This window comes from Vitis vinifera, chromosome 18 (assembly GCF_030704535.1).
Source record: "Vitis vinifera cultivar Pinot Noir 40024 chromosome 18, ASM3070453v1".
NCBI classification, from domain to species: domain Eukaryota; kingdom Viridiplantae; phylum Streptophyta; class Magnoliopsida; order Vitales; family Vitaceae; genus Vitis; species Vitis vinifera.
The window spans coordinates 784,165-799,653 of record NC_081822.1 but is presented as its reverse complement, the minus strand read 5'-3'; the positions used below and the strand labels follow the sequence as shown (position 1 = coordinate 799,653).

The window sequence follows — 15,489 nt, the reverse complement described above, 5'->3', positions numbered from 1 at the left end:
GAGTTCTTCCCAATTGCTTCTGCATTCAAATTATTGTTCCTTGGCTAAGGATCACAATGGCTGTCGTTTTCTTCAGAGGATGTTTGCTGGAGCAACAGTTGAAGATGTTGCCCTAATATTGAATGATGAAATTTTGATTTTTTTTTCCAATTGGGCGTTTACTATCATTTCGCCTTCGTTTTTTGGTTGGGGGTGCTTGGTAGTTTAAGTTTGCATGATAAAATGATCTTGAAAATAATGCTGTCCTTCCAGTTCTCTACTTCTGTAGTTATGGCCAGCAATATGTTTGTGGAATCTATCTAAATAAGCTGTATGATATTTTTATAATGTCAATTTGCGAGAAAGGCAGTATCATGTCTTTTGTGATCAAGCTAAATTAGTCTCTGATTTCCTTTAGTTACAAAAGAAATATATAGGGTGTCCATAATTGCTGGAAAAATTATGCCTTTAAATTGTCACCAATGTAAAGAAAACATTGGCCTTCATCATCAAGGGTTTGGTTTGTGGGAATATAATTCTTCTTTGATAGCCTTGATTAAAAGCTTCATTACCATTCCCTGATTGTGACTTTGATTTTTGCGTATTTAACCTGTATACTGCATCATTTATTTCACATCGCTGTCTTGGTGGGTTGAAATTGAGTTCCAACTCTGTTTTATTCAACTAGATTCAATTTCAAAGTGCATGCAATTACAATATCTGTAAATTCAATTGAAGTACTTGTACAATGGCAACTTGCCCAACTTTTTAGGGTGTTTGATCAAGAAAGGGGTAGTCTGTGTAGCCAACAATTGGATCTGACGTACAAAAAGTTCTCCCGTCACTCCTATTTAGCGGAGTATCAAGCTCGAACCGCTTAGGCAAATCGGGGTTTGCCAGAAATAAGCGACCAAATGCAATCAGATCGGCATTTCCATTTGCTATAGCCTCATTTCCATCCTCTCTATTGTATCCCCCAGCCGCGATAAACGTACCCTTGAAAGCTTCCCTCATGGGGCCGTGGCTAGATTTGGTTTCAACCCTCTCAAACTGAGTGATCATCGTTGGCTCCATTATGTGGCAGTAGAGGATTCCTCGCTTACTCAATTCTTGAGCCATGTAGATGGCTAGAGCTTGCGGGTTCGAGTCCCCACAATCATTATTATCTGCAAAGGGTGAGAGTCTAACGCCGACTCTATCAGCTCCAATCTCATCAGCAATGGCTTCGACAACCTGGAGAGGGAAGCGGCATCGGTTTTCTAAACTACCTCCATACTCATCCCTTCTATCATTTACCCCGTCTTTCAAGAACTGGTCCACTAGGTACCCGTTGCCTGCATGAATCTCCACTCCGTCAAAACCTGTAGTCAATTCTTAATTGTTAGTTTTAGATTCATTCGCAAGCAACTTGTTGGAAAGTTTTGTACCATGCGACCCAGTATGATATTTTACATAAAAATGTGAAGAAACTGTATCATTAAGATTTGTATTTGGTAAATCAATTTATCAATTTAATATGAAATAATATTAAAATGACTTGAAATATCAATTTAACATGAAATAATATTAAAATTTGAACTAGTCGTAAGGTTATCAAATTTTAAATTTAAGAAAAAAAGCTTATGATATTGGAAACCGAAAAGGGTAACGAAGTTACCAGCTTCCCTGGCATTTCTGGCAGCAACCCTAAAGTCATCGACAACCTGAAAGATTTCTTGTACGCTAAGGCGTCGAGGAGGAGGGTGGTCTGCGGCAGTCGTTCCATCAATTTGAGCCTCACTTGTAATTGGCTTATCTGTACAAGATATCGGTGGGTGCCCATTTGGTTGATATTCTGCCCAAAAAAACATAATAGTGAGCTCATTTTGATATTACAAGGGCCATTTATTGGTATGATCCTTCCAAATAAAACCAGATGAAAAAAGAGACTCGGAGAAATTTTTTTACCATATTTGGAAGCTCTCCCAGCATGCCAAAGTTGGCAAAAGAAGATGGCCCCTTTCTCATGAACCGCATCCACAACGGGCTTCCATGCTTCCACGTGTTCCTTCCTCCATATCCCAGGTGTATTTGGGTAACTTCAACGTATACAAACGACTTCAACTTATTTATTTATTTATTTTTCCAGATACTTAATATATATATATATATATTATCTAAAGAAGAAAAATCATAATTGTTTGTAAATTACCCTTGGGCTGTATCGGAAATGCCTGAGGCTTCTCCGATCAAGAAGCCACCCCTTGTTGTTCTCTGAGAGTAATACAAGACGGCATGCGGTTGAGCTGTGAAGTTGTAAGATCTCCATCTCGACATTGGTGCCAATACCATCCTATAACATTGCTCACAAATTAATTAAGAAATCAAAGAAAAAAAAACAAAAATAGTATATATTCTTCGTGAGCGTTTTTTTTTTTTTATTATTTAAAGTAATTTTAATTGTTTTTAATTTTAATTTTAATCTCCAATAAATTTAAAGTGTTTTCTTCCTAATATACTATTCTTAAAAACAGTTTTGAAGTTTTTAAAAATAAGATTTTATTTAAAAATTTATGAAGTCACCGTATATCCGTATACAAAGCAAAAAAAAAAAAAACCTATTATTAGCAATTTTAATTTAAAAAAAATACCTAAAACACTTTAAATTTATTCATAAATATGTTCTTATTTTTAAAATAAATTATCAAATAATAATTTTCAACCCAAAAAATCAATTATTTTTACTTTAACCTAAAGCTGTTTTTTGATAATAGTTTTTAAAAATAATTTTTATTAGTTTTCAAAAATAAAATTTTATTTAGGAATATGTGAAGACATTATGTATTTTATATATGTTAGTATTTTCATTTAAAAAAAAATTATTTGAGAAAAAAATATCTTAACTTTATTTAAAATTTCATTATATTTTTTTAATTCTGTCTTTTAAAGTGGTGTTTGAAAAAGTTGTAATATTTGATTTTTTTCTATTAAATTAAAATTACCTTATCCATAATAATCAAAATAATTAAAATGAATTTGTTATTAATAAATTTAATTTAATTACATTGGTTAATATAAATGAGTTATTTTTAGTTGAATAAAAAAAATTCAAAACCAAACGTTATGACCTTTTTTATTCAACTAAAAAACAAATACTATCTAAGTCAAAATAACTCTCATTCTATATTACCAAAAAGTAACTTTACCATAGATGTGTTTGAAGATAAAAATTTTGTGTGTTTCTTCTTTACTCTTCAATTCGTGAATAATCATTTTTACGATGAAACCTAAGAAGAGCACAAATTTGCTAATTAGGTTTAAATTTTCCTGAGAAAATGAAAGAGACAGAAAGAAAACTAATGGCTTTGCAGTTCAACGGAGGCTCACCTGTGAGAGAGATGGAACTTTCCCATCTGGTACGGAGTCAGGAGAGGTATCGCCTCCTTCTTTCTCTGACCTTCAGCTTCCATCGTCTCCTCTTCGAAGTTCTTCTCTCTTGTCAAGACTTCAATTCTCCAGATCTCATTAGGCCGACTTCATATGTGTTTTGTTATCATGTTAACTATCAAAACTTGAATTGGTCAGTTTTCATTGAATTTATGACTGGTGGATGGGAATCATGGATATTTATGACTGGTGGCTCCCAGTGCCGCGTGAGATACGTTATTATTTTTAATGAAACAAAGAATTAATTAGTTAAGAGGATTGAATAATATTAAATTTATAAATTTAAACCTTCTCATATTTTAATTTTAAAAATAATTTTTTTAATATAAATATTTTTCATCGATTATTCACTTATGATTTTAAAAATAAAATCATTTTTATGCCAAAAATAAAAATATTTTTATAAAAAAAAGTCACTAAAAGATGGACTATTAAAACTTACAAATTAAGAGTTATTTCACCATTTTAATTAAATAATCTTTAAAATCAAATAATTTGAGTTTGAAATTAATATTGTCCAATGTTTGCTGGCTGGAAAGTTAAGGATAAATAAATAAATAAATATTTTAAAAATTAAAATTAATAAATTATTTTTATGTGTTAATTTTATTTGTTTTTATTTTTATATAAAAATTAGCTAATTAAATATATATCAAATTTAATTATATTTGATTTTTTCTTTTACATAGTTTTCATTGCAAAAATCAAATATTCATATGTGCTATTTTAAAATTATTTTTTAAATATTTTTTTAGGTGCTTTTCTAAATCAAATCTAGCATTAAAGATTAAAATCCTGATTAAATAAGGGAAGAAATATAACTTAAAGAAATATGTATAAATTTCTTTAAATTTTTAGTTTCCTTCTCTCTTATTTCTCCTCCTAACTTTGGAATTTCGCTAATCATTCAACTGAAACCAAAATGATAAATTTTTAAGCTCTAAGCTGATTCAAGAGAGTGACGAACTCTTTTTCTTCTGCATGGTTGAAGCCTGCATGTAAGGGAGAGAGGCTGCTTTTCTCCATTCACAAAGATATGTAATACAATGCGATAGAGATAGCGAAATCTGTCATCAAACCGTGAGAAAAAGGAAATAAAATGAAAAAGTAAAAAAAATAAAAATAAAAATAAAAATAATAATTTATTTTATATGTTACTTTAAATTTATTTTTCTTTTATATTAGAATTATATAAAATTCTAATTAATTTTATTTTATATATATATTTATTTATTTATGTATTTTCTCTTGTGAAAATCAAATATAAGAAGATTTTTTTTTTTTCTGTGGTACATTTAGAAGAAAAAAAATAAGTGTATATAATTTTATATCAACACTTGAAAATTTGATTCATTGTTCAATGAGATAACAACACTATAACAAAAAGCATTTTAATATTATTTTTATCATTATTGTTGAATTAATTGAGAAAATTTATTAGCATTTTATTATTATTAAAATTTATGTAAACTTAAATTAATATCTATCACATTTAACATTATCAAAATAAATAAATAAAGCATTTTATTATTATTATCATTATTGTTAAATTAATTGAGAAAAAAATTAGCATTTTATTATTATTAAAATTATGTAAACTTAAATTAATACTTATCACATCTAACATCATCAAAGTAATTATAAAAGAATGCTTTGGAATTAGGTTATGGTAATGCTAAAAATTTAAAAATTACAAAATTTTAAAACAATTACCATATTATCTTTTACATCAGGTTGATAATTTGTGTTGGTGAGTGGTTGATAATTTGTGTTGGTGAGTGGTAATTGTGTACTGTCAAAATTAAGGTATTCTACTACATAGATTAATTCAAATCCAACCCAAATAATAATCGTGTCAAAAGTATAAACTCAAATGCTACCTAATAATTAAACAAGTAACACGTCATATAACTCATTTAATAATTATGTTTTTTTTATTTAATAATCATGTTAAATTAAATCTTATATAAGTTCATACATTAATATCTTAACCAAACATATCTATGATTGAATTAACTTATTTATTTAAAAACAAATTCAAAATGAGTTAAATATGGATCAAATAATTTAAAATTATAATTAGATTAATTAATAATATTAAGATTAATATGGGTCAAACTTGTGTTATGCAGGTTGATCAAAAATCTACTTATTTATTAAATGAGTTATACATATCAATATGAATTTAATCAAAATTCAATTATATTCAACCAAAACCCATAAAAAGAATATCAGGGTCGAATCATGTAGAAGAATTGTATCATATTTTATCACCCTCGTATTCTACACCACATCACGTGCCAATTTTTAATAATGGTATGTCTTGAAAATAAAAAATAACCGGTGAAAAATACATTTTCCGAAAATAAATCAATTCTATTGTAACGTGGTCAAATAATTCGCATTTGGGTTGAAATCAAAATATTTTTTAACCACACGATAATTAATACCAACTCAGACTCGTAGGAATCATGGGCGACAAGTATGCCTTGTGCTAACAGAGACTTGTTTGACTGTGATCCCATGTTTATTTGTTCATCATCCGATTTATTAAGTTTATAGGAGGCTATGATTATAGATGGCAGTCCAAGGGGATCAAAAAACTGAAGCCCTAAAGAAATTTGTTGTGATTTCAAAAAACCATAATGAAGTAATAATTAACGGAGTGCTGTGAATGCCGCGTTAACGGTTCAATCATGTCAATGTAATAATGATGTGCCTTAATGTTGCAATCATAGATAATTATTTTTACCCATTGGAAAACAAAAGTCAAGTCATGTGTTGAATTTGGACATTTTTTTTTTTCAAAAAATAAAATAAACTTTATACTCCCTAACAAGTATGGCTTCCTAATATGAAGTTTAATTGGGATTCAATTCTGAAAATATTTAATTAAAAAATATGTAAATTTTTTTAATAATTTTAATTATATTTGATTTTTTAAAATTATAATATAAAAATTTTGCCATATTCGCTTGTACACCAAGTGCCAAATTTTAATAATAGTATATTTAAAAAAAATTAAAAAAAATGATGAAAAGTGAATAAAGGAATTCGGATGTAATCCCATATTTATGAAGCCCTAAAAAAGAGTTGCTCGTGATTTCAAAAAAACATAATAAAGTAACAACTAATGGGGTGCTGTGAATGCCGTGTTAACGGTTGAAAATTCTGTCAATGTAATAATGATGTGTGTTAGATGCAATGATACGTTAATCTGTGATTATTTTTACCAACTGGAAAATAAAAGTCAAATGAGTTGCTAAATTTGGACGTTTAAAAAAAAAAAAAAAATTCAAATCTATACTCCATAAGACTACAAACACGTATGGCTTCCTAATATGAAGTTTAATTGGGGTTCAATTTGAAAATACTCAAAGCTAATTTTGTTTCCAAAAAATACTAAGAAAAAATTAGGTGTGAAAGGAAATAGCAATATATAAAAATTTCCAATGGATATTAATTATATTTTATTTTCTTATATTTATAATATAAAAAATTATGTTTTAATATTTATTTAATTTTTTTAGTAGTTTCGTTCACCTTCTCACAAGATTTGGTTATATTTGATTCCCTATTAGTTTAAAAATTTATTAAATATTTTTTTTTAATTAAGAGAAAATGAATAGAAATCATAAATGAAAATAATAAAAAAAATATTTGATGGAATTTTAAAATACAAAGGAAATTGCAAGACCCATGTTTAAAAATTGTATTAGAAACCTTTAAGAATTGTATACCACTTGCTTTTAGCAATGGGGGAGATTTGAAACCGATTTAAAATTATTTTTGTTTTTCCAAAAAATAATATTAAATCTAATTGAAATGTTTTAAAAAGTGTTAACCATGTTCTTTTAACATATGGTGAGTGAAATATGTTAGGTCGGTTCCAAAGGTTAAAAAAAAAAAGGAAAGTGAAAAACCAAATGATAAAAAGAGCATTGGAAGATTTGGTATAAGTGTGGTAGGTTAGGCCCATAATGTAATATCAATGAAGGCTTGAGTGTGCTGCAAACAAAGCATAACTTGGCCTTAGTAAGGACTTGGACTTGATGTTCTCTTTGTTAGGTACACCAACTATGCCCTTCTCATAACAAGAATCCAATAACTCCTTCACCCTTTCACTATTCACATTTTTTCAATGAGAATTTCATTAATTGAATTCATTTTTATAAAATTGAAATTATATTATGTACAAGTGGGCCAATTTTCAAAGCGATAATTTATAAATAATTGATCATTTTTCTGATGAATTTAAATTTAAGATTTATAGTGTGTTTGGTAATAATTTTAAAAAATATTTTTTACTTTTTTAATATTTAAAAAATAAAAAATTTCAATAATTAAAAATGTTATAAACGTTTTTTTATAATTACTAACAAAGAGACTCTAATTATGAATTACAATATCACATAAATAAATATTAGTATTACGGGTTTTAGATTTTCCATAAATAATTTTTTTTTTAATAAGTGATTTGAAGATGATAGTAAACGAGGAGTAAAATAAATAGCGATCCAAACATGCCATGGAAGTAATAAACCCCCTGGGCAAAAGAATTCAAAGAAGCCTCCAAGAAGTTTTGGGCCACTTAGAAGGGAATGAAAGTGACATGCAAGACTACATAAATGTATTGAAGAGGAGATCTTCATTCAAAGATTTGTAGTTCCCTTCTAAAGCTGAGAAGCACTTATCTAATTGAGATTAAAGTCTAAAGTGCCCCTTTTTTTCGGTTCTAATGGGCCCTTCATTTTGGTTTATTTCTCAATATCTCCTCCACTTTCTCACCTGTAAAGTTGCTTTAATAAATTATTTTATTTTCTTTGAAAAACCCAAAATTTTCCATTCAAAATTAATTAACTTCAAACCCACCTTCCATTTTGGATTGCATTTCAAATTAGGGGTCACATGCACCTCATACAAAGGTGTCACATGTACCAAATTTAAGATTGATAAAGACGGGATGAAAAAATAGAAAAATCTATGAAAATAACTCAATACTATGCCAAGTGATTTTTAATAATAAATTAATATATTATTACTTAGACTTCGTTTGATAATGATTTTATGATGTGCTTATAGTTTAAAAAGTATTTCTGAAAAAAAAAAAAATTAGATATTTGATAAAATTTTAAAAAATTTTAAAATTCATTTTTGATATTGAAAAATCATTTGTGATTTTTATGAAATAAAAACTATTTGATATATGATTCTGGTTTCAAAAAGAAATTTTCACCAAAAACACTTTACACATAAATCATGTCAAATACATTCCTACTCTATATCTAGTAGTTATTTTTTACTTCATTTACTCGTATTTATTATTATTTAGTGACTCAAATTTTACTATATATATCACCAACTCAAATTAAGAGTTTATATGGTATCACCTTAATAATTTAGGAAAGAAAGTTTAATACGGTTATCATTTTAGTAATTCCCTATATGATAAGATAACTTTTTAAAAATAATTTTTAAAACTCAAATATAGATATTTTTCATAAAAATCATGTCCTATGAAAGTTTTCAACATTTTTTATTTATTTCTTAAAATACCTTACAATAAAATATTTAAAAACGTCTCAAGTTTTATTATAAAAAACAGATTTTTTTTATTTAATAGTATTTTTTAAAAATATTTTGTAATTTTCTACCTTCTTTCTTTCCTTATTTCTCTCTCTTTTTTAATTTTTATTTGGGTTTGAGTCGTTTGGCACATTTGATGTAAAATTAGTATGCAATCAGTACAAAAATTCAACTAAACTAGAGCCCGGCCGGTCTCCACGCTAAAAAAGACCCAAAATTAACCCATTTTTCTTCGAGTCAAGCTATGAGTTCATGCATCCATTCTCTCAGAGGTGATGACTTTTGTGATGAGTTGTAATGTTATGATTGGATGCTTTGAATTGGAGCTGACCGCTTCTGACTAGTGTATTGACACTTTTGCCACTATTAAAATAAATGAACAAATCCCAAAATCTAAAATATTATTAACTTTATATATATATATATATAAAATATTATATTTCTCCTTTTATTTTTATTTCCTTTTATATTATTTCTCTTTATTATTTATTTAGAACATCTTTTCAAATATTAAAAAGTTCAATCATTTAAAAAATTTTAGGACTTGTGTGAGAACTATTTTTTTTAAATAATTTTCTATTTTCTAAAACAAAAAACATAAAACTTATGTATGACAATAAAAAATTATTTTATATTTTATACCTTTAAGAATAAGAAATAAGATGTTTTTCAAATAATATTTTTATTATTTTTATTTATTTTTTAAGTAATAATTATATAAACATATAAAATAATTTAAAATAAAATCATAGATATATAAATTATTTTAAAAATATTAAAGATAGATTAAAAATATTTTAAGTTTTTAAACATATTTTTATTCTATAAAAAATAAAAATATAATTTTTAAAATTTATTTTTTGAAATTGTTTTTGAAAACGGATAGCAAACACATCCTTAAAATTTCATATTTTTCTTTTGATTTGATATAAAAGGTAATTTTTATTTAATTAAAATTTTAAAATTATAATAATTATCTTTATCTCCTTGATTTCAGTGTTTTTTTTTTAACAAATTCCAATGTTAAATATAAAAGTCAAATGTTTAAAAAATAAAAGTCATTTTTCTAGTTTAGGGATATCTTGTGTTTTTAATCAAATATGAGATGGTAAAGTTTATTTCACTTTTTATAATTTTTTTATTATATAATTAATAAAAGTGGGCATTTTGGAAATTTTGTTTTTAAATTAGGAAATATAAAATATGGTTTTTCTTATTTAAGACAAAAAAATATATTAAAATTAAAAATAGAAAGAGGTAAGTGTAAAACACGTTTTATAATCTAAAATTATTTAGGCACGTGTAAAACAAGAAAAATTAAAAGAATTATAAAAAGAAAAAAAGAAAAAAAAAACTTTTGTACCAGGTGAGTAGCAACTGGTACGAGAATTATAGGGGTACGACGGTATTTTGAAGTAGACATAAGGACATGTTTGGACGAAAACATGGCAGACAGCGGCAGTCTCTGTTTGACGGAAAGTCTTATCCACTCTCTCGTTTATTGCGTCCTCACATTCTTTGAAACGGTTCAAAGGATACTTTCGTCATTTAACTGTAATGATGGGAGAATTGTTAATCTCGCTTTTGGCCCAAAGGACCAATCAACTTCTTCCGCGGCAAGGAACTGAAGAATTAAAAGTCTCCGCGATATTTCGAGATTTTGAACCCCGAGAAGAGTGTTTCCATTTTTTCCCCTAATTTATAAATATTTTGATATTAAATATATATTCAAATATCCTCCTTATGAAAATTTTGATAATATTTTTAAAAATAATTCCTAAATTTAATTAAATAAAATTTTATTCAAACTGTAAATATGAAAATAATTTTTTTAAAATTATTATTAATAAGGATAATATACTCATAATAAATTAATTGAAGAACATAGTTTTAAAATATTTTTTTTAATAAATATATCAATTTATATAATATTTACTTAACAAAAGAATATACAAAAAAATATTTTATCAAATCTTATTATTATCTCTCTCGCGAAATAATCAAATATTCATGTCGCAATATAAACCTTCGTTGATTATCGAATGAGAAATAGAGAAAATCTCGCCACAATGCGCGCGACCAGCAGTGACATGCTAAAATGAGCCCGCTTGGTGCTAAAATGCGCTCCGGTGAGGACAATTTTATTTACTTCTTTATTTATGTAGTGGTCTGTTAACTTGGACTCTACTCTTGTCTTTTGCTTCAGAGAGATTTGCAGTGAAAACGAAGAACAGATGAAGAAGAACGCATAATGATGGAGTGGGAAGCCCAAGAACTCCAGCAGCAGCCGCAGCATCACAATCAGAATCAGAATGGGGTTGTTGTTGGAGGAGGGAGTGGAGGGTTGTACGTGAAGGTGATGACTGATGAGCAAATGGAGCTGCTGAGGCGCCAGATCTCAGTCTACGCCACCATTTGTGAGCAGCTTGTTGAGATGCACAAGGCCATTACTACACAACAGGACCTCGCTGGTCTTTTACCCTCTCTCTTACTCCCACTTGACTTTTTTTTTTTTGTGTGTGTTAATTGCTTCTGGGTTTGCATTGATTCTCCATTTAATGCTGTTTGCTTGGGCTTTTTGGTTGTTTCTGTTGGGGTAATTAATGGGTTTTGCTTGTATTCGACGGTGGTTGTTTTTTATTTTTTGTTTGATTTGTGGTTGTTTTCTTGTTTTCCCTTTTTTGGTACTTCTTGTCTCCTCTTCCAAGATTGTTTTTATTTTTAAAATTTCCACCATTTTCTCGGGAATCATGAGCTTTCACTCTCTTTCTCTTCTTTTTTCTGTTGAAATCTTGTTAGAATTGTTCAAAATATCCTAATATTTGGTGTTTTTGTAAGTTAAATGGCTTTATTCCTAAATCATTGTTTCCATAATTGTTTTTCTTGGCTAAATTAATTAGAATCATCAATTACTAATTGAAATTGCAGGAATTTGATTTACTTTTATTCATGTCTGCCTGCCATTTCTTAGAATGCATGAGGGTTTTTAAATAAAGAATCATTTCTTGATTTAAAGATCAATAAGGGTTTTAGTTTAGAAGAATCATTGTGGCTGATCTCTATCACTCTTTGAACTCTGACTGTTCCTAAAATTTTGTGATTAAGCTGCTTTTGGATTCAATGCTGCACCAAATCCCAATTGGCCCAGAGGCTTTTATTTATTTATTTAATTTAATAAATCCGGTTTTATTGACAATCTTGTTTTGAAATTAGAGGGTGGTGTGAGATTATTCATTTTCTCCATCTCATTGACAATTCTTCACCCACCCCACAAAGAAAATTCAAGTCTGCCTGCCAAGTCTTTCATTTTCAATTCTAATATCCATTGTGTAAGTTTGACCATTAGCAAGCAGAAATTTTCTTAAGTTACATGCAAGAGCCTTTACCGGTGAGTCTCAAACCAGGAGAAATATAGGATTTGTTTGGTAATGTTTTCGTAAAACCATTGTCCCATATATTTTCAAGGTATTATATATTTATGTACAACGTCATGGTTCCCAGGTGTTCTTTATGTTTTCAATTATTGCTTTAACAACTGAAAAAAAAAAAAAAAATTACTATTTTTTGTCAGAACACGTTTTCTAAGTTAAAAACTCTTTTTTAAGAACAGTTTCCATATAGCCCATGGATTTCCACTATAGAATTATTAGACAATTTCCTTCTTTTGGGATAACATTGCTCCTAGTAATTTCCTTTTTGAAGTTTTCCTTTCTAATCAGAGGCAAGTGGTCCATCATTTTGTTTTCACAAAGAAAAAGTTAAAAAAAAATAGCTTTAAAACCTAGTTTGCTTGAGTTGCTGGAGGTTACTTGAGCTTCGGTTCGGCTAATCCAGTTACATGGTTGTTCCTTTGTTTGGGACAGTAGGAGTTGCTCTATTTCCTGTTCTAATTGAGTTGCATCTGATTACAAGAAATTTTTTTGTAGCTAGTTATGCCATGGCTTCTGTTTTTTGCATACATTAAGAGCCTATTTGGCAATGTTTTCAAAATTAGTTTTTGAGAACGGTTCTTAAAAATGAAAATTTTGTTTAGGTCCTCTAATTTTAAAAATAGTTTTTTGGGCAAAGTTTTCGTTTCAGATTGATGATGACCTCTGAGATTCATGGAGCATTTTTCTTTATGGCACTTTGAACAACTGCAAACTTCCATATTCCATAATTGGAATAGATGCGTCTATTGAATCCTATTCCTTCTCATCTGTAAGGCAATTGTTAGAAGTTTGAATAACGGGCTGCTAATTTAGATATGCAGAAAGCTATCAAGCGATTTAGGATTCTGGTGATTTATCTGGTTCAAGACTCTATTGCCTCTTCTCCCTTTTCAATTCTAGTTTATGACTTAAACTTTTCCTCCTTCTGATATCATTTTACAGTATTTGAACTGCTAGAAAAATTATGTTTGTCATGCATGTCAGCTCAGTACTTCTTTCAGCAACCAACATTGTCGCTATTCTTTTTTATTAAAAAAATGACCTTATTTATTATTCTCCATTTATATGATTGAAGGTTTAGTTCCATCCTCTCAAAGTGTGTCAGGGTTTTGTAGGTGATTAAGCTTGAAATAAGGACCACCCTAAGTGATATAATATAGGTCTCGGTCTGCCCTAAAATCAGTTGCTCTTTCTTGTTTAGGGATGAGGCTGGGGAATATATACTGTGATCCATTGATGGCATCCGCTGGTCACAAGATCAGTAGCAGGCAGCGGTGGACTCCCACGCCTGTGCAGCTTCAAATTCTTGAGCGAATCTTTGATCAAGGCAATGGGACTCCAAGCAAGCAGAAGATTAAAGAGATAACCACTGAACTGACACAACATGGCCAAATTTCTGAAACCAACGTCTACAATTGGTTCCAGAACAGGAGGGCTCGGTCAAAGAGAAAGCAGTCAGTTCCATTACCGAATAATGCTGATTCAGAAGTAGAGACAGATGTCGAGTCCCCAAAAGAGAAGAAGACAAAACCTGATAATATCCAGTCCCATGAGAACTCAGCTCTGGGGACTGAAAATATATACTTCCAGAGTCCGGAAATGGGAAGTGAAATGCATTGCTTGGATACACAGCCTAACAAAGGGGAGCCCATGTTTCCATCTGATCGCAGTTTAAGATCTTCTGGCAGCTTGGGGCATTCATCTTTGTACGAAACCGGGGTTCCAAATCCAAGTATGTGTTTACTTCTTGCTCTCACTGTCTTTTTTATAGTCCCTTGCAGACTTAGGACACAGGCACAATAGTCTGTAGATGCATTATACCTGTTGTGTTCGAATCAGCCTCTGTTTAGCTTGTAATGCTTGCATAATTGCATTTTTCAAATTCATGCAATGTTCTCATCACTGTTGGATTGTGGTTGCAGGAATGGACCAGTTGATCGGTAAAGTGGAAGTTCCTGGTAGCTTTAGTCCTTATCGGCAGGGAGGGGAAGGGTTTGACATGGTTGGATGATCTGCCCACCCTTGATGTTTGTTCTTGTGCTCAGGTACAAGCTTATCAAACATAAGGTAATGGGTTATATTTACAGTTAAAGAAGACGTTTAGTTAACGATATATTTATATATATGGACCAACGACATAGCAGCATTTACAAGTATACGACAAGAAGTTAGAATTTGGCAGATTTCTTAGGTTTAAGAGTCAGGTACTGGTAGCATATATACTATATAATCCTTACATTTCTGATTCCGATGAACTGGTTTCTTTGAAATTGAAGAGGTTTTGAAGGTGAGTGAAATATAGAATCCATTTGATATGGTAGTAAAGCTTGCTTGTGGCCTTTTTTTTTAATTTTTTTTTGGTGGGGAAATATGTTGCTGGGTTGTTAAGTGCATGCAGTGTTGAGTTTCAGGTTTTTGTGTTTGACTGAACTGATGTGATGAGAAATCAAACCTTGTTCTGCCTTGTAAATCTCAATATTATTCTTCTATGGACTGGGATTGGATTTGGCTTTTCTCGGCTTCTACTTGCACAATGTCTTTCTGGCGTGGTTGGAAGGCTGGGCAAATTGGGTGATTCGATTCTGCACGCATGCAAAACCAAATTAGTTAGCTCCCAGGAGTTGAGACGTAATGAAAAAAATTGCAGCTCCTTTGCTCAGCGGTTGTGGTACTGAACGTTATAATACGGAACTAGGAGAAAAGATCTTCTGGATGGAATTCTGGAAAAACAGAACTTTTGAGAAATGCATGTCCATGATTGGACTATGTTGCTGCTTAATATATAAGCTCAACCTGAATTAAAAACCATTTAATCCAAGTCCAATCTAACAGGCATTTATAAAAATATTTAATTTGTAATATTATAAAATATTAAATTGGATTTAAATTAAGGTTATTTGATTAATCCAAAAATTAAAAATAATAATCTAAAGCACAAAAAATGAGATTAAGCTCAACATTACTCCTTTGTATTATGAATTATACCGACATCTTCAACCACAAACAGAATTTCCATAGCTAAAAGAACTTCCAAGTCCTTAAACTTAACGTTTACTTGCAGGAGGCC

The 15,489-nt window shown here is 29.4% G+C and overlaps 2 protein-coding genes across 2 annotated transcripts; one reads left to right on the top strand and one right to left on the bottom strand.

Annotated features, from left to right (window-relative positions):
• Positions 1 to 637: 637 nt before the first annotated feature.
• On the bottom strand, positions 638 to 3,578 carry LOC100256540 (12-oxophytodienoate reductase 2). Its single transcript, XM_002272641.5, has 5 exons — positions 3,346 to 3,578; positions 2,171 to 2,311; positions 1,927 to 2,057; positions 1,637 to 1,813; positions 638 to 1,340 (listed from the first exon to the last, which is right to left on the bottom strand). Exons 1-5 carry the CDS (start codon positions 3,426 to 3,428, stop codon positions 748 to 750), a joined length of 1,125 nt encoding a protein of 374 aa, XP_002272677.2. The 5' UTR covers positions 3,429 to 3,578; the 3' UTR covers positions 638 to 747.
• Positions 3,579 to 11,153: 7,575 nt separating this feature from the next.
• Positions 11,154 to 14,935, top strand: LOC100251229 (WUSCHEL-related homeobox 8). The gene is made up of 3 exons (XM_002272384.4): positions 11,154 to 11,462; positions 13,624 to 14,154; positions 14,345 to 14,935. The coding sequence occupies exons 1-3, from the start codon at positions 11,243 to 11,245 to the stop codon at positions 14,431 to 14,433; spliced, it is 840 nt and encodes a 279-aa protein (XP_002272420.1). The 5' UTR covers positions 11,154 to 11,242; the 3' UTR covers positions 14,434 to 14,935.
• Positions 14,936 to 15,489: the final 554 nt, after the last annotated feature.

Coding starts and splice junctions, on each gene's coding strand:
- LOC100256540 (XM_002272641.5), bottom strand. CDS start 3,428: ATGGAAGCTGAAGGTCAGAGAAAGAAGGAGGCGATACCTCTCCTGACT. Junction 2,058..2,170: donor ATTTCCGATACAGCCCAAGG/GTAATTTACAAA, acceptor TATACGTTGAAG/TTACCCAAATACACCTGGGA. Junction 1,814..1,926: donor TGGGAGAGCTTCCAAATATG/GTAAAAAAATTT, acceptor TTTTTTGGGCAG/AATATCAACCAAATGGGCAC.
- LOC100251229 (XM_002272384.4), top strand. CDS start 11,243: ATGATGGAGTGGGAAGCCCAAGAACTCCAGCAGCAGCCGCAGCATCAC. Junction 11,463..13,623: donor TACACAACAGGACCTCGCTG/GTCTTTTACCCT, acceptor TTTCTTGTTTAG/GGATGAGGCTGGGGAATATA. Junction 14,155..14,344: donor AACCGGGGTTCCAAATCCAA/GTATGTGTTTAC, acceptor TTGTGGTTGCAG/GAATGGACCAGTTGATCGGT.